Source organism: Aythya ferina (genome assembly GCF_964211825.1).
Source record: "Aythya ferina genome assembly, chromosome: 20".
NCBI lineage: Eukaryota > Metazoa > Chordata > Aves > Anseriformes > Anatidae > Aythya > Aythya ferina.
In genome coordinates, this window is record NC_140318.1 from 3,694,335 (window position 1) to 3,712,285 (window position 17,951).

The following is a 17,951-nucleotide window of genomic DNA, read 5'->3' on the forward strand; positions in this document are numbered from 1 at the left end:
ATCCCCACGGGGTGACCCTAGAAGCCGGGCTGAGCAGGGCTGTGCTCTCCCCAGGGGTGATTCCCTTGGCGTCTGGCTGCGTGCTGCCCCCGACCCGTCAAGGATAGGAAGCCCCAGGCCTGATGCTGTCCCCAAAATCTCTCGCTCTTTGCTCACCTCCAGCCCAAACTTGCTGCGTTTCACCTTGTCCTGTGAGCCCGGCGCACGTGGCTGCTCCCTGCGGGTGCTGCTGCTGCGAGACCGCTGCCAAATGCGGGGCTGTGGGGTGCCAGGTTGCTGCGAGCGATGCGTGGGCTCTGGATTTATGGGATGGGTTCATCTGCTCGGTGTGCGGAGACACCGGAGCCCCGCGGGCTGGAGCACGGCTCCGTGTCGCAGCAGAAGAGGCTCGCTGCGAAGCTGGGCTAGCAGGGAGAGCAGGGCCGAAGCGTTCAGAACTTTGTTTGGCGTTTAAAAGACGCCTCCCGCGTTGCGGTGCCTTCTTCTGGAGCTCTGTCCTTGACGTGAAGCGCGTCCCCGCTGCCCAGCAGAGCGCTGTGTAAACTCTGGCAGCTTTGAAGCCTCTCAGGGAAGCAGCTTTCGGTTGGGAGCTCGTGAGCGGAGCTTTGCTGCAGCCACAGAAATTGAGGGGCAGCAGGGTTTTATCTATTTATATATATTTTTTTTATACACGGGTTGACAAAAAGTCCCTCCGGCCGTGTGCAGCCAGTTCTGGGGCATGTGGAAATCTCTGGCACGGTTGCAGCTATTGAGTGCAAGGACGGCGCTGCTGCTTTAGAGCAGTTTGGGAATCTGCCCCTGAGCTTAGGAGAAGCAAGAATTGCTGCTGCTGGGGAGGAGATGCTTTAAATCTCCTGGCTCTAGCAGCGTTGCTGCAGCTCTGAGCGAGCTGGCGTGCTGTTTGCGAAGGGCAGCACGAGGAGGGGTGGGTTGTGTGTTCCCTCCACTGGCCTCATTTTTTCCCCTCGTCCTTCAGGAGGATTGCTGCACGAAGGCTGACCTCAGGGCGCTGAGCCCGATGGCGGAGGGAAGCTGCATTTCCCCGTGAGCTCGACCCACCAGTGCCCTTCCCACCTGTGGCTCCCGGAGGCGCTGAGGTCCTGGCTCAGCCATGGCATTCCGAAGGACCGAGGGCATGTCCATCATCCAGGCCTTGGCAATGACCGTGGCAGAGATCCCCGTGTTCGTTTACACGACGTTTGGGCAGGTACAGCGAGCAGGAAAGGCTTTCCTGGGTGGTTCCTTGGGTTTTCTCTCTGAGGGCTGTCTGCGGAGAAAGAAGAACCTGCGTTAGCTGAGTCTTTGCAGAGGCACGAGGGGGTGGTGCTGGGGGGAATGTGGGAGCTTGGAAAAGTTGCTGAGAGGCCCGGGGTGTGGGGATGGAGGTGGAATAGGGAGAGGAGGGCTTCCCGCATCCCTCTGTGACCTTTCCCTTTTTCAAAAGCACAAAAAAATATAAAATATATATATTTTAAGATCATAAATATATTTCCTGCTTGTATTAACGCAACGCTTGGAGCAATACAGCTCAGATACGCATCAGGGTTCTGGAGCTCAACTCGGGTATCTCAGAGCTCATCTGCTGTGGGGTGCATGCAAATCTTGCAGCGTGCTTTGATGAGAAGGATCTCCAGGTTTGATCCATGCTCTGCAGTTTCCCTGCTGTGAAGTTGTGTAGCAGACAACGGGAGCTGTGCTGCGGCTGGGAGGGGGAGCGCCGGGATAGGTTTCAGCTTACCTGATTTTTTTTACAACTGCTTAGAAGGAAAACGGGCGGCGGAATTGGTTCTTCATTGTTGCTCTTTCATATCTTTTGTGTTTAAAGTCTGTCTTCTCTCAGCTGCGGCTCTCCCCAGGCCTGCGTAAGGTGCTGTTCGCGACAGCTCTCGGGACGGTTGCGTTGGCTCTTGCAGCTCATCAGCTGAAGCGGCGCCGGCGTCGAAAGAAGCAGATTGCTCCAGACAAGTGTGGCTTCAAGCCCGGAGGCATCACGGTGCCCATCCTGCCGACCAGAAGGGTCTCGTCCGTGAAGAAAGGTTGGTCTTGTGAAAAGGGAGAGGCCCCCAAGCCCTGTAGCGAGGAGAACATTGTTAAAAGAGCATCCAAAGAAAGAAAAAGGTTCCTGGCGAGTGGGTGGGGAGGAAAGCAAAACAATTAGCGCAGTGCCTTAATGAGGAGTGGGGTTACCGACCTGCAGCACCATGCCGAGGGCACTGGAGGAACAGGAGAGACCCTGAGCTCGAAGCCTTTGTGTGTGGGGAGGTTTTTTTATGAGCCCCAAGGCTTGTAGCTCCCATCCCCCTGCCCCAGGAGGAGCGTGGAGCTGTTTCGTCACCCTGCCCTGATGGTAACAGCCTGGGGCACGCCGTGACCTGGCTGCGTATTGATCGTGGCTGCTGCGTGCTGCCAGGGTGGAGGGCGGAGGGGAGGGTGGCTTTGGCCAAGCTTTCGGTCGGCAGCGTCCGTCCCACGCTGCTGGGGCTCCTGGATTTTGGGCAGCTTCACCTGCTCGGATGGATTTTGGGGTGTGATCGACCCAGCTCCTCGGCACAGCACTGGGGGAGTGTTTTGGTTGTAAAACACGGAAATCTGTGAGTGTGCTTCGTGATGGCACTCCCAGCAGCTGCTGTGGCCGTGCTCTGCCCAGCCCGGGGGAAGCTGGAGGAGTTTCTCCTCGCTGCTTTCCGTTTGTGCTCCCCTCCTGCCATCCTCGGCGGTGAATGAATATTCAATCCTCAGCCTCAGGCCCCTGCTGATACCAGGTTTTTAATGTCTGAGAGCATAGAGGAGATCTGTGACTCATTCCTAGGTATCGGATGCTGCTTTGCCTAGCTGCTGTCACACCTGACAGGGTGCTCTTCCCCTCCCTCTTCACAGCTGCAGTGAAACTGTTTTGCTTTGTACCAGGTTTTCCTGTGACTGCTGTAGTTTCTTACCTGGACCACGCTTTTTGTAGCTTGCAGGGACCTCACAGCCAACAGCTCTTGCTGTCTCCATCTCCTGCGTTCACAGGCCAGCACGGCTAAAACCCTGTTTTTGTGTGACCTTCCCAACCCGCAGGGTACTCCAGCAAGAGAGTCCAGAGTCCTGGCAGCAAGAGCAATGACACGCTCAGCGGGATATCGTCCATCGAGCCCAGCAAACATTCCAGTTCCTCCCACAGCCTCGCCTCGGTAAGGGTCTGCCAGGTGGGCTGGGAGACGTGAGCACCCCTCTGTGTAACGAGCCCGTTGGGTTCTTGGGCTTGTGCTGGCCGGGGGACGATGCCAAAACCTTTGGAGCAGATGAGGTGGGGTGTAACTGGAGGGCAGGCTGTGATAAAACCGAGCAGCGATGGTCTGGAGGTGTCCGGGGCAGGCGTGCAGCTGAAATCGGAGCATCCCAAGGTCTCTCCGGTGTTTTCGGCCACTGAGGGGCCGGTGTGGGACGTGGCTGTGATTCCTCGGGGCTCTCCGTGCCCCCCTCAGGTGTGAGGTTGGGCTGTGGCTGGGTCCTGCAGCAACGGGGAGCTCGTTGGCTTCCCCCTGTGGTGGAGGTTTGGGTGGTCCAGCAGCCCTCCTGCCTCTATGCAGGCTGCTCACGGCTCATTTGGCTCTTTGAACCAAGTGAACTGCCAAAACCAGGTATTTCTGGTAATGAAACAGTGCAGGGTGAGCACACAGCCTCCCAAGCACAGAATACAGGTAATTCAGGCTGTACCAAGCAGAAGCCCTCGCTGCTCATATCCACTTTTCTTGACAGACCAGAGGCAGAAGCGCCGGGGAGTGTTTTTGCCCTCGAGGCCTGTTTTACATCCCCAGTGCTCAAAGCTCCTGCTGGAACAGCAGCTTCCTCCACCACAGCGTCCCACAAAACCCCCTCTTGGTGTCTAGTTAGCAGGAAGGGGGAAAAATCCCCCCTTGGAAGGCAGCTGTCGGGCAGCCAGCCCCCGCGCTATGCGGGCATCGCTTGATTTTAGCGTGCTGGGAGGATTCAAGCAGCAGAAAGTTGCCAAAAAAAAAACACAAAACAAAACCTGCGCTGGTCAAAGCGTGCCTCCAGCAGGCGGCAGTGCTGACACGGCGCTGGGCGTGCAGCCTGCCCCAGTATTCCCCTGGGGTTACTGGTTGCGATGGGAGGTGCAGACCCTGCTGTGTCCATTCCTGGCCTCCTCCCCTTTCGGGGACTCGCGTCCATTCACGCTCCCAGCCCACTGTGGGGAAGGAGAAGCCGCAGGGTTTGTGCTGCTGAGGGCTGGTGTGCTTAAGATAAGCTGCCTACGTTCCTTTTTCCGCTGCTGGTGATCGTATCCACGCAGAGAAAGCTGCTCCTGTACCCCCTTTACCGCGTGGGAAGGGAGCTGCTGCCACCTCGTCCTCGTTGCTTTTGTTATTTGATGGGAAAACGGCACAGAACAGCCTTCACACAGCTGCAGGCTCTCCCTGCTGCCCTGTCTGGCTTCCCGAGCGTTGTCACCTAGTAAATAAGTCAGCAGCAGCGAGTTACTGTTTGCAGGCCTGGATCTCAGCGTGATTTATTGCCCTGCCACGGAGATGAATCGACAGAGGCAGGGCAAGAGCTCATCCCCCAGCTCTTGTATGGAAAAATTATCAAACGCTGCTCACTGGCAGTGCCCGAGCCCAGCACTTCAGTGTCAGACCTGAGAAGACATCGTGCACTAGGGCGAAATTTGAGAAAGCTGGCCACTTGCACCGCGGGTCTGGGTGCTCAGCCCTCCTGTGAGGAGGTTTGGTTACAAAGCAAACTGGAATTTCCCTTGGCCAAAGTCCTCAGCTGTATTTCTGCTGATAAACTGCTCCTTTTTTTTTTTTTTTTTATTTTTTTTTTGTGGTTGCTACCCCAGCTTCCTATGTTATTCCGTGCAGAAGGCTGTGGAGCTTTCTCAGGCTGTCTCCTCCACCAGTGCTGTCCTGCTCAGGCTCCCAGTTGCACACCTCGCAGTTTCCTGAGGAAGCTTTGCTGTAAATTGGTGGGGAAGGTGTTTTTTTTGGTGCCGGGTGGGGAAGGGCAGCACTTCTCACCTTGCAGCTCTGGGCAGCTGGCAGCGTGGCGTGAAACGAGGTGGGAGGCGGGTGGTACCTGCTGATACCTTCCCCTTCCGAGGCAAGGGGTTTCACCTCTCCAAGGCAATCGGCATTTCAACGGGCGTTTGTTGCTCTGCTCCCTTCCCTCAGATGGTTGCAGTGAACTCTTCGAGTCCAACACCAGCAGCAGCAGGGACGTGGGAGGCCCAGGCAATGGGGGACGCCGGAGCCGGGGGTGATTCCAGTGCAGAGAGCCTCTACGTGCAAGGTAAACGAGCACGAGGGGAGCATCAGCGGGTCGGGGTTGGCACTGCAAGAACAAATACACAGCATGAAGTTACGCAGAGCATCGCCAGCATCGTGTGGCTGCACCTTTGTGCTCTCCAAGGCAGCTCTCTCCTGTCCTCTCCTTGATCCCAGTCACTCGGTAGTTACAAGAACTTAAAGAAACTTTTCTTTCTTCCCAGTGAACAATTTGCTTCCCAATTCCTACTCGCTGAGCGTCAGGTTGATCTGCTGTGGGGAACAGCACCTTGAAAATAACACAGAGGATATTTTAATGAGTTGGGGGATGTTCTTGTTAACTTCTACTGAAAATAAAACTGTCTTTTAAAGGGCAAGGATTCTTTCTCTTGGGGAGAAGATTCCCTCTTCACTGGGTTACCTGAGCGAGCAGGCTCTTGCTGCATGGCTTTGTACCTACGTGGCCTGAGGATCTGAGCTTGTTTGGTTGCATTGCCAGGCATGGAGCTGTTCGAGGAGGCCCTGCAGAAGTGGGAGCAGGCGCTGACCATCCGGCAGCGGGACAGCGCTAGCACGAGCACCCCCGTGCCCTGGGACGGCAAGAAACACCAGGACACCTTGTCTGAGAGCATCGCAGAGGTAGGTCCCTGCCTTTCCCTCTTGTGTTTGGCAGCTGGGGAACATGCTGGAAGGCCAGCCAGGCTGCTAGGAGGAGTCACTGCAGGGCAGTAGAAGAAGAGCAAAGCAAGGGCAGAGCTGGGTTAGACGATGTTTAAGAGCTGTCTATATTCTTGGCTTCCTTATGTAGCCTGAGTGGGCGAATTCTTAATTTTTCTTTTTTTTTCCTCTTTCTAATAAGTCTCTCCCCCTCATTCTTCAGCTTTCTGCCCACCTTCCAGATCATGTCAGTCACTGTCGTGCAAGTTCTCGAGCAGTAGAGGCTGCAGCAGGAAAAGGCTGCAACAAACACAGCACCTGGGAGGAGGGAAGAAGGAGCTTTTTGCCTGGCGCTGTTGTGCCTGTATCTCTTTAACGTGTTAAACGTGGAGATCGTGGTAGTCCCTAGGACTTCCTAGGGAGCTGAGCAGAAGCAGGACCAGCTGCTTGTGTTAATCACTAAAACCAAGTGGTAACTTGGTGGGAGCTCGGTCCTGGTGTAGTCCGTGTATGGCCTTTTGTGGTGGATAACTTACCCAAATCAAATCTGGATTCTCTCCTTGCTGTCCCCTCCTGAACTGTCCTTTGGTGTTTCTGCAACTGACTCAAACAGTCGATTCATTATCCAAATAGATTTTGTGCTTCTTGTTAATGCTTCTATCTACTGGGTGAGATACTCATGCAGACACAGGGGCATGAAGGCAAGATGCTGTGTAAGTCTTACTTTTCTCCTCCTTTTTGTCTATCCACTCGTGCTTACAGCAAACTTTGCTTATGCCCAGCACTTTAACCCAAGGACTCTTACTCTGTTATCCAGTTCTGGGTACTCTGCTGTTTTCAACATGGCTTTTCTGATGCTGTTCCCTCTTGAAATTAGGCTAAAGTCACAAGTTAGGAGGATTAAGTGATCTATAAAGACACCTGTTTTCCTGGATGGCAGGTTAAAGTTCTTTCTTCCACTTTTTTTTCTAATCAGGAAAATGAAATAGTGAAGCTAAAAATGCCGGAGGGTTTGAATTAGGCTGTCTAGCAGCTTTCCTTCCCTTGCGTTATTAGCTGTATCGTAGGATTAAGTTCTCATTCACCATTTAATCTGCAAACTGTAAATCCTATTTGACTGAAATTTCCTCCCGTGTTTGTGCTGTCAGTCTGTCCCTGCCAGCTGACTAATTAAGCGTGCCATTTATGTCTGTTCAAGGAGGAGTCCCAGAAAAGGGAGTTTGCAGAGAAGCTGGAGTCCCTCTTGCACCGAGCCTACCACCTCCAGGAAGAGTTTGGGTCTTCGCTTCCCTCGGACAGCATGCTGCTGGATCTGGGTGAGCCGGCAGCTTCCTTTCCATGCTTTTGTCTCTCTCCATCAGCCAGGCGATGAAGCGGTGACAGCGCTTTTTGGGGGGTGGGTGGCTGGAAGAGAAAGCACGGTGGCTCTGAGGACTGGGGGTCTGTAACCTCCAACACATGCAGCTCCTTTCCCACCTCCAGAGAAGACCTTAATGCTGCCCCTGGCGGACGGGTCGTTACGGCTTCGGACGGACGATGAGGACAGCTCCATTTCCGAGGACTCCTTCTTCTCCGCAGCAGAGGTGACTTCAGTTTCAGTGGTGCATAGCAGGTCAACTGCTTGGAGGGGAGCCACAAAGACAGCAGGGTTAAACACATCTTAGTAGAGGAAGATGATAAAACATGCCACAACAGCTAGGAAAATACTGTAAATCTAATGTAACGTGGCTTGGCTGGGTAATTTTAGGGGACATTGAGCTGTCAGAGCTGAGGCAGCTTTGAAACTGGTGGAAAAAGAATTATCTTTGCATGAAATAATTGGCACTAACAAAAGTTTCCCAGCTGAAGGAGGTACGTCGTGCTTGTGTGCAGTCTCTGGGTATTTGCAGGTATCAGAGATCACTTTTTTTTCTTTTCTCATGTCTCTTGCCACCTTTACAGCTCTTTGACTCCCTTCACTTTGAGGAGATACCCTTCCATCTCTCGAAGCCAGTGGCAGCCTATGAAGAAGCTCTGCAGCTGGTGAAAGAAGGGAAGGTTGCGTGCCGGACGCTGAGGTGAGTGCCACCTGGAGTCAGGGGTCCTGGTGTCACGGCCCCTTTGATTGTGACCGTCTCATTTGCTTTTGAGCAGCCCTACAACCAGAATAACCCTTTGGGGCAGGAAGCTTTTAGTATTTTTCCTGCTTGTTTGGACTTCTAACAGCCGTAGTAGGGGTGCTGTGGTCCTCCAAGGAGCTGTACAAAGGGAACGCAGTTGTTACTTCCTCCTAGGCAGAGACTGGGATATTTTTTTTAGAGGAGCATTTTTGTTAGGATCACGGATGCCAGGAGAAGTGACATTTATGCAGTCCTTCCCCTTTCCTTCCAGGACAGAGCTCCTCGGCTGCTACAGTGACCAGGATTTCCTTGCCAAGCTGCACTGCGTCAGGCAGGCCTTCCAGGTGAGGATGTCTCAGTGAGTGGGTTGGGGCTGGCCTTCCTCGTGGCTCCTGCACTCCCACGGCACGTTTCTGGCAGCGTGTTCTCCTGAATTCAAGCAGGAACGAAGTCTTTGCCCCTCTAGAGCAAGTAAAAGCTGAAACAGCTCAAGCTCCCCTTGCTTAACTTTCGTAATCCTGTCTCGATCTGGGGGGAAGAGCATCCCCTGGCCCCTGTGGCCAGCTTTGGTGGTGTTTACCTGGCCACGTTGCTGCTTTAGTTCTGGGAAGTGAGCGTTTGGGAAGTCCAGAGCTGCCCAGAAGCTGCCACTGCCGCTCACGGAGCCTTCTGTTCCCTTTGCAGGAGCTGCTGGAGGATGAAAGCAATCAGCTGTTTTTTGGGGAGGTTGGGAAGCAAATGGTGATAGGACTGATGACAAAGGCTGAAAAGGTAGGGAGCTTGGTGGTGTTTCAGTTGTGTCTTGTGAACGCGTGGATGCTCACTGCTCCATCCCAGCCCACAATTTGCCTCGTGTGTTGCAAGGAGAAAGCTTCATCTGTGTGCTGGTGGTCACTGGGAGAAACAAAATGCCTGTTTTTAGCGTCGTTTAACCAAATTCTGTTGAAAGAGGCTCTCTGCAGCGCCTGAACACAGTTTGACACTCGTGTTATAGAGAGAGCAGAGGTTACAGAATGCACCAGAGGAATCAGAACGCACCATCAAGAAACACAGGAAAGGGAAATGATAACAAAACCTTTGCCATCAACCACATACCCCTGCTCAGCTCACTGCCTTAGCCACTGGTTATCCCCTAAAAAGGGAGAGTCACTTCCCAGGCTCTTCCTGGACTTGGTTTGAGTACGGGTGTCTCTACCCTAAGTGTTTTAAGTCCCAGCCTGGGGCATCTCTGCCTCCCAGAAATAAACCTCTTCCTGCACAAAGCACACAGGTGTTGCACGTGTTGATGTTTTAGCTCAAAATAGTGCTCAGCCTTTGTGGTAACGTGCCCGCAGCTGCTTTACCTTCTGAAGTGTTTTGTTTCTCTGTTCTTCCAGAATCCCAAAGCTTTTCTGGAAAGCTACGAGGAGATGCTGCACTACGCGCTGAAGCCAGAGACCTGGCCAACCACCCAGCAGGAGCTGGAGGGAAGAGGGGTCGGTAAAGGCTTTCTCTCTAAAAGTTAGAGACGAGCTGGAGAAGGATGGCTGTGGGGGAACAGCCCGGGACTGAAAGAACTGCTGAAAATGGGGTTATTTTGGAAGCATACGTTGTGAAGGAGGGCAAAGGGAAAACTGTTCAGTCCCATGTTGGTGGCAAAACTCAGCTCATTATGTCTTCTTACTTCAAAATTGCTTTTTTTTTTAAAGCCTGTTCCCTTCCCACGCTGTTCCGCTCTCTGACAGGTGGTGTGCATGAGCTTCTTTGATATCGTGCTGGACTTTATCCTCATGGATGCTTTCGAGGACCTGGAGAATCCGCCCTCCTCCGTGCTGGCTGTGCTGCGCAACCGCTGGCTGTCGGACAGCTTTAAGGAGACGGTGAGTTACCTGCTGCGAGCTCAGGCTCGGGAAAAGCTGGCTTTGCTGAGCTGCATCTTCTCTCTGGAAATGCCACCTGAAACTCTAAGCAACAGCCTTCTGGCACATGTAAATCGTTTAGAGGAAAGCTTGCCTTCTTTTGAAGGCACCTGGCTGCTGCCGATAACCGCTGTCTGCAGCGGCTGCTAGCAGTGATGGTGTGGAGATGTTAAAGGATGACAGCGGAAACGAAGAGTAAGGACGGGAGGATCAAAACGTAGGGAGAGACGTGGGTGATTTCTGCTTCCAGCTGCTCAGTCCTTCTGGGGGCACCTCAGCAGACACTGAGGCTCAAATAGCAGCGCTTTCCTCTGGTCCTGGCCACCAACTGTGGATGTAGGACATGAGTTTTGTAGACAGGAGATGGCTGGGAGGCACCTTCCACCAGCTGTCTGCGTTCTGGGGCATTTGGCAGCTGTGCCAGATCGTGTTAGCAATCCTCGAAAACACTTCTGCTTGTCTGCAGTGGACAAATCGCCCTCCAGTTCACGCAGATTTTCTAACTCACTTCAGAGTTGTTGGCACAAGAGGGCCTGCTTTGGGATTTTGGGGATGTGTTGGTAAACTGGTTTCTTCTGGGAAGTAATCCCAGCGAGTGATGGTCTCTCTCTCTCTCTTAATTGTAGGCCCTGGCAACTGCCTGTTGGTCGGTTCTGAAAGCAAAAAGAAGGCTTCTGATGGTAAGCCAAATGGATTAAAAGGGAAAGAATCTGAAACATTTGAAGCTGAAAAGCTATCACCTACATCTTGATGAAATACAAAATTTTAGAGGTATAAGAATGAACTGAGCTGCATCCCCTCTGATGCTTTGGGGTCCCGCTGTTATTTCTTTGCTCTGTTGCAATGCCGGTGTTTTACTGCTCTGAGTTTATTCTCACGCATCATTAATGTGAGGATTTAAAAGCCAGTGTTCCCGGCCATCAGGCACCCTTTATCTTCATTTTTCTCCTGAAAGAGTAGTTCAGAAACATGCAGATAGAAAGCTCCGGTCCTCCTTCACGAACCCTGGACCAGCTCTGCAGGCAGAGCTGTTCTTAGGCAGCTCTTCAGTTACCAAAGCCCAGCGCTTCTTGGCACAGAAACCTGTAGTTAACACGGAATAAGCTGCTGATTCTGCCTGAGAACTGATTCCTCCCCTCCTTGTGACAGGTACCAGATGGCTTTATCTCTCATTTCTACTCCGTATCGGAGCATGTCAGCCCTGTCCTAGCCTTCGGTTTTCTGGGGCCCAAGCAGCAGCTCTCTGAAGTCTGTGGTTTCTTCAAGGTAAGGTGGCTTTTCTGGACCTGGGCTGTGGGGGAGGCCTGCAGGCTCTCGGCTTCAAGCTGCAGCTGTGTGCTTTTGGCGGCTGGCTTTGACTGACGTGGCATTAAGAAACTTGGCTCGGTACAAAAGCCTTCTAAAAAATCCCTGCTTTTTGAGATGCAGATCACTGAATGCAGATTGACAGAACTCCCAACGTGATTTGCCATGACTGATAGCAAGAAGATGTGTGAGAAGATCCATTTTATAAAATATAAATTGATAAATCACTATGGGAAGAGATTAAGGGTGCATATACGTATGTTGAGAGAGTGCATTGCCCAAGTACACGGTGCTGTAAGGGTTCCATACTCGGTCTTAAAGCCTGTGGATAAAACCATCAGGGGCTGATGCTGCATTCATTAAACGTTTGCACGGATATTGCCATGGACATCAGCACTCAAAATTTCAGGAGCTCTGCTGTCCTGTTCCAGAGGCAAAGGGGAGATAGCCACAAAAGTAATACCCACCCTGAGGCAGATCTGCTTGGATGCAGACACAAAATTCCTTCCGGGGCTCTCTGCTTGCTGCCGTCCGGGCAGGTGCTGCTGGCAGGACCTTACCGTAAAGCCTCCCTCTTCTCTTTGCAGCACCAGATAGTGCAGTACCTGAAGGACATGTTTGATTTCGACAACGTGAGGTACACGACGGTGCAGCTGCTGGCAGAAGACATCTTGCAGCTGTCGCGGCGGCGCAGCGAGATCCTCCTGGGGTATCTGGGCACCGAGAGCGCCCCCGAGATGAACGGCACGCTTCCCGGCGAAAACGAGCCTCTGAAGGAGCTCATCTGATGTCAGGCAGGAGGAAAACGGTTTGGTACAAGGACTCTTTTCCTCCCGGAGTTGGATAAAACGACCTGCAGTGTTCAGTGGTGGCCACGGGACTATCTCAACACGCAGCAACCTGGTGGGACCTTCTGCTTTCTGTAGCCAGTACTGTTTGCTGGGATGGATCCAGGACCACTTGCCAGCTTATGGTTTGAATTTCTTCTTTGTTCCACCCTCCTTTTTATTATTATTTTTAATGTGTCATAACCCACGAACTGTCTGGGCTGAGATTTTTGCCCAAATATCATGAAAAGGGCAACGTACGTACCTGTGCTGCCTGCGTGTTACCTGGCAGATGGCTGATCCCTGCTGTTCGTGACTGTGTGGGGTGCAGGAACATCACTGGTAAATTCTCCACTTGACCCGTAGCTTCTCAAGGTTTCTTCTGCTTTGGGATTTTTATTATCACTATTTCTCTGCTGTATTTCCACTGACATTACTGCTGATTTTACTTTACATATTTTAGCACATGCAATGTGACAAGCAAGGATTTTTTTTTATTTTTTTATTTTTTTTCCCAGGGAGGAAGAAATAGTTCTGTAAAGCACTGAAGTAAAATGCAGACCTTTGTAAGCAGTCTGAAGCTCCGAGGAAGTGGGTCTGTTCCCTCTGTGTGGCTGTTCACGGGCCAGGTGACTCGCTCTGTGCTGCGGTCATCTTCCCTTAGGAGACTGCTGAGGTCTACGTTTGCCCTTAAGGCAAGCTGGCAGGAGGAGGGGGAGGATTTGCATCCTGCCCGTGTGTGCACAAGGTCTCTAACATCCCTCCAAGTGCCTTGCCGTATTTCAGAATTCGCCAGTAGTTTTCACTGGGTAGGAGGTGCAGGGCGTGAAGTGCACGAGCAGAGGGAACTGGTGTAGAAGTGGTGCTCTGTGGTGCTCCTTCCTATTACGCACAAGGCAGACGTGTACAGCTGGACGGGATGTACAGGAGATGCTGTGCAGGTAGCTGGGGAACTGGGATCAAGCTGCTAGAGAGGTAAAACTCTTTTATTTATTGTGTTTATCCTGAGAAACATAATACAGTTTTGGTGATATAGCAAATGCATGTGCACCTATGTCCTCGTAGTGCTGAGATGGGCTCTTCTCACGCCGTGTGATGCTGAGGTGCAGCTGGCTCCTGAAGTCTCTGCCTGCTTTGGACCGTGTGCTGAAGTGGATACCGGCAGCATTTGAGTGTGGACTTAGAAGCCCTGGCTTTTGTGCAAGGCTTGCAGAGATTTTCCGAGTCCTCTGTGATTGTAACGCCTCAGAGGCTTAGCCCTCGGCCTTCGTGTCCTTTCTCTTGTTTTAGCCCACACGAGGCTCCAAAGCCCAGGCTCAGAACGAGGAGGTGTTCAGGAAGAAAATGGGGACTTGCACAAAAACGTGGGCCATGCTGGATTTCTCCAGATTGACTTATCCCTTGTGCTGTCCCAGATAGAAAGCACAAATCTTGCCCAGCCCTATCTTTGCAAAGGGCAAAAAAAAAAAATGTAAGAACCTGGAGTTTCCACAGGAGTGGAAAAATCAGTGCACGGATTTGGAGAATAGTTTTCTTCTTCCTTCCTCTTCGGATGCCTAACGTGGATTCCGCTGGTAAAAGCGGGAAGGAAGCAAGCAGGGAAAGAGTAAACAAGAGGATGTAAAAGGAGTAAATAATGCTCCTGGGATGCTTGCGAGAGGGCAGGCGCACAGCACATACCAGCTGTTCTGTAAGCACATCCGACCAATGTGTCTTATGCTGACGACCAGGTTTAATGCAATAAACAAGGCGATGTGGAGGCAGAAGTGAGGAGCAGCTGAGCTGAGCGAGGCTGCGTGAAATAAATTGTTATGGGAAGGATTTAAGAGAGCAACTGGAACTAGGAAAGGTCTCTGAGGTGTCTGGCTTCTGGCAGCATGTAGTGAGAGAGGAAACGGAGGATGTTGTGTACGCGTGGCACACCTGTTCTGTGTAAACTGTGATGTGAAAGTATGCTCAATTCTGGAAGCAAGTTGCTTTGCCAAAAGTATTTCATAGCGCTCTGTGCTCTCGTATGGCGGGTTTATTAGGAAGAGAAACTTCAGCAGCTTTGTACAGTGGTTAAAAAGATGCTAAAATGTGAAGATTGATGTAACAAGGTGGGGTGTAATTCTAAACAATCAGTGCTGTTCACTTCAGAGTTTTAGTGTTGTTTTATGTGTATTTATTTAGTGCTTTGGGTGTCTTGGTGCTTGGGGCCGCCTGCCCTCTGTGTACGACGAGGGTGGTGACGGCTGCCCCCGGTCTTTTTGCATCCTCACAGGAGAGGACACTGCAACAGGGTCCTCGTGAAGCAAATGCTAACGTGCATTGTAGCTTTTTAAATTAAAACTGTAAATTCCTAATCAATGACATGGAAGACAGTTGTACTGCAGTTTTATTCTTTCCCTCAGCCCTTATTCCACGTGGGCTGTACGGCCCTTCCAGTGAAGGTAAAGGTGGATGTTCCCCAAGGACATCTGCAGCTTCTTGTAGCCCCTTCCACCCGCCGTGACTGACTTGTTCCTGCACAAGCCACGGATGTCTGCGGAGACGAACTGACTTGCTATTTCCTGGGGACAAGGTTAAACTTCTCTGCGCTGCCCATTCCTGTTCCATTACTGCGCTTTCTCCCTCCCCAATCCCCACTGTGACTTGAGAGGAAAAGCAAAAGGAAGATGCTTGCAGCCTCTAGAAGGGATCATTGAGATCAGTGGGTTCAGAGGAGGTATTCCTGCGCCAGCAGCTCTCTGACCTTAGAGGCATTGGTCTGTCTCCAGCTGCATTCAGCTCCTTTTGGATGTGAACCTGAGCAGGGGTTTGGGCTGCTCCCACTCATCTCTTCCAGAGCCGTGCTTGGCTGAAAGTGGCAACCAACTCATCTGCTTTGCAGGGCAGAGTAAAAGGCTAGGACTCAGCAACTGCTTCCCCTCCAGCTTAGTGAGGGGACACTTGAAAATCTTTTTTTCCCTCACATTTTGTGCTTAACAAAAGAGGTGCTTGAGTATTAGCAGCAGATGAGATGTATTTGGCTAGATCTCAAGAGACAAGATATTTGCCGCTTTTGTAACGAGCCCTTATTCTCAAGGGGTTAAATCCTGCTGGGCTGCCACTTGTGAGATTTTAACACTGATGGGGATTTGAGATGGCTTACCAGCTATGAAATAAAACCCTTCACTAGTTTCTGATGCTTAAACAGAACTTCAAATATGCATGACTTTCATTTTTTATGTGGAGGTTGCTGTAATGAGCTTCAGTAGTGGTTGAAGTACATACTGGGTACTTTAGTATGTATGCAGAGACTACGCCACGTGGCTCTAGGAGGGTCTCTATAATCTTTAAAGCCAAAATATATTAATAAAAAAAGTATATATGAGGAAAAGTCTGCCTTCTTGTATCTACAAGACCAGCGTGGCTTTGAAAAGCACGACTTGTGCTGTCTTATACAAGGATGTGGGAAAGTAGGATTTTATTTACCCCTCCTCGGTTGAACATTCCTCTGCCATATCAAACTAATGAATGTAAACTTGTGCCTATTTTTTTGTTCTTGATCTCCTAAGGGTGTACAAATCGATTTGTGTTTTGCTTCTTTCTTCATCTTTGCAGCTATTTTATTTTTTACCTCTAACCTTAGGATGTGGGCATTACAAGCAAAATAAAACTTTCCTTCACGACCGTGGGTTTTGTTTTTGAACTTCCTGGTGAAATGTGCTAGCAACTTGGTATTTGGTTTCCAATACAGGTTGCAGCTGTGGTGACATCTCTCATGCTAGAGTCATGGTGTAAAGCAAGGCTCCTTTGTCCTAGGGTCAAAATTCTAAACTTACAGCAAGTAAATTTGAAGGGTTTTGTTGGTATGAGGAGTCTTCCTGGTTCTACAGCAGACAAGTCCTGAGAATAAGCAAGCTATAAACTAAACAAGACAACTCATTGCACTTTGAGCAGTGGTTGAAAACTCTGGGGTTTTACTCTTTCATATTTTTTTCCCTTGGTGGTTTGACTGTGTTTGGCTGTGGGGTGGGTAGGCTAGCTGGCTGCAATGAACTGATAACAGAAATCCCAGTAAGGAACAGAATTATTAAACATTGTCCTCGTTCTTATAGTATACTCACCAGCCTCCCAAACTATGTGAAATAAACACAGAGTAAAGACTGGGCTGATATCAGAGATGCCTATCTGCTGAGCCATGCAGGAAACGCATCTTACTCTTCTGAAACAATTACAGTATGTAAATACTTTCCTTTTCAAATGATACAGAAACCAGATTGAATCAGATTATGTTGTTTGCTTCCACAGTGATTAAAATTTCATCCATAGGTTTAAAATAATAATAAAAAAAAAGCTTCAGTTAGCGTTAATGCAAACCTGTCATGAACTGTGATATATGCAAATAAGATGTGCATGAATAGGAAAATTTTTGTCTCGTGCCCCACCCAGAACATTAGTTGAAAGAGTTAAAAAGGAGTTTATCTTGGTTTCCATGGTGTCAGACTGTATACTCATTACATCTCCAGAGCAGCTTTCAGCTTTCTTATGCTGAAGGAGCAGAGCAAAGGCTGCTCCGTGTATTGACACTTTCTTCTTATCTTCAGGAAGGAGTGGGTGAATATAGCAATGAAGCCCACAATTTTCAGTGCTTGTCATGGTACATAGATCAAATGTAATCCACTCTGCCAGCATAACTCTATATTCAACAGCTCAGGAAGGAGGAGACTTACTTAACTTGAATAATGAAAGCAGTAAATCACTCATGCTACCTTATATCACTCTTCTGAAGTGAACTGAACCTCCGCAGTAAATATTTTCTCTTTCCCAATAGAAAGACTTCAATGCTATTTTCCTTGAAATGCCAAGAAGAGCGTCAATTTTGGAAAGGCTTTTAAGTTAACTGGACGTAATTGTAATTACTACCTGAAAACTGGTGGATTACGGCCGCAAGAAAAGGTGTGCTTTATCGATTCTGAAATCTTAGATTTCAGAATGTGAAAACATGAATACGTTAAGGGACAGAAATCCTAGCGTGCGCTATCTTGGCATACAAAAAGCAAACCCTTGTTCCTTACTTAAGTTTATTACTCCCTGAGCAGCTTCTGCATACTTTTTTTAAAAAGCTTGATTTAATTTCGGTGGTTTGCTCTGGAGTTATATTTGCCTTCTAGGGGCTTTTCTGTGTAATCGTGCTTGCGTACGCAGCTTTCGGAGCGCTGTGCTTTGTGTGTGCTGCTTTTTGCTCTGGCTCCCTAGGTAAGTCTTGTGGTCAAATAGGGAAGCGTGTATTTAGATTTGGGCTTCAGAGGGGGCATTTTCAGTACTCAAAGGTGGGAGGAGTGGAAACAGAACTTATTACCTGAACCAGCTGTCACCGGGCTCCAATAGGACACATGCAGTACCTGCAGCAGCTGCTTTAGCAGTGAATCTGTGAGGATTTTATTTCACGCTTTAGCCCTGTGCACTGTTCCCCCTTCCTTTCCACTCCCCCCTCCCAGCAGCGCTCTGCTTCAGCCCTTCCCCTCCTGTGAGGGCAGAGCCCTTACCCTCACCCACTGCCCCAGCCCTGTAGAAACGAACCGTTACCTTCCAAAAACTTATCTCTTCCCCACCGCAGAGGGGAGGGCGATTTGATTTGTCCCTTATTTGTTGGCTGCTTCCCGCTGGCAGCGGCCCCTCAGCGCCTCAGCCCCTCACAGGGCGGCGGCCGCCATCTTGGGCGCCCCCCGAGCCCCTTCCTCAGCCCCCCGCCATCCCCCCCAGCACCGCAGCCCATTGGCTCAGAGCGGGCGGCAACGGCAGCCGCTGATTGGCTAATCTGCATCGCTCCCCTGCCCAATGAGGAAAAGCGACGAGGCCCGCCTTTCTCTCGATTGGCTTTCCTGCTACCTGCGCCCCTCTCCCATTGGCCACCTCTCCTAGCACCCTATT

The 17,951-nt window shown here is 50.6% G+C and overlaps 1 protein-coding gene and 1 long non-coding RNA gene across 3 annotated transcripts; one reads left to right on the forward strand and one right to left on the reverse strand.

The window, feature by feature from the left end:
- The first annotated feature begins 208 nt into the window (after positions 1–208).
- On the forward strand, positions 209–15,707 carry MIGA2 (mitoguardin 2). 2 transcript variants are annotated; one of them, XM_084494610.1, is made up of 15 exons: positions 209–1,207; positions 1,841–2,036; positions 3,061–3,173; positions 5,175–5,292; positions 5,767–5,906; positions 7,123–7,240; positions 7,407–7,507; positions 7,866–7,981; positions 8,295–8,367; positions 8,708–8,794; positions 9,400–9,498; positions 9,748–9,882; positions 10,548–10,601; positions 11,071–11,187; positions 11,814–15,707. In XM_084494610.1, exons 1-15 carry the CDS (start codon positions 1,112–1,114, stop codon positions 12,012–12,014), a joined length of 1,764 nt encoding a protein of 587 aa, XP_084350736.1. In that variant the 5' UTR covers positions 209–1,111; the 3' UTR covers positions 12,015–15,707. The 2 variants fall into 2 exon arrangements, with proteins under 2 accessions (XP_084350736.1, XP_084350735.1); XM_084494609.1 differs by having other exon boundaries at positions 211–1,207; positions 1,826–2,036.
- On the reverse strand, positions 1,938–17,753 carry LOC311422013. Its single transcript, XR_014685138.1, has 3 exons — positions 17,607–17,753; positions 17,380–17,448; positions 1,938–2,070 (listed from the first exon to the last, which is right to left on the reverse strand). It is a non-coding gene; the product is annotated as an uncharacterized lncRNA (long non-coding RNA).
- Positions 17,754–17,951: the final 198 nt, after the last annotated feature.

Bases quoted from the DNA above. Each gene is read 5' to 3' on its own strand.
- MIGA2 (XM_084494609.1), top strand. From the start codon at position 1,112: ATGGCATTCCGAAGGACCGAGGGCATGTCCATCATCCAGGCCTTGGCA. The intron at 3,174-5,174 runs GTAAGGGTCTGC...CCCTTCCCTCAG, and splicing joins CCTCCCACAGCCTCGCCTCG to ATGGTTGCAGTGAACTCTTC. The intron at 10,602-11,070 runs GTAAGCCAAATG...TCCTTGTGACAG, and splicing joins CAAAAAGAAGGCTTCTGATG to GTACCAGATGGCTTTATCTC.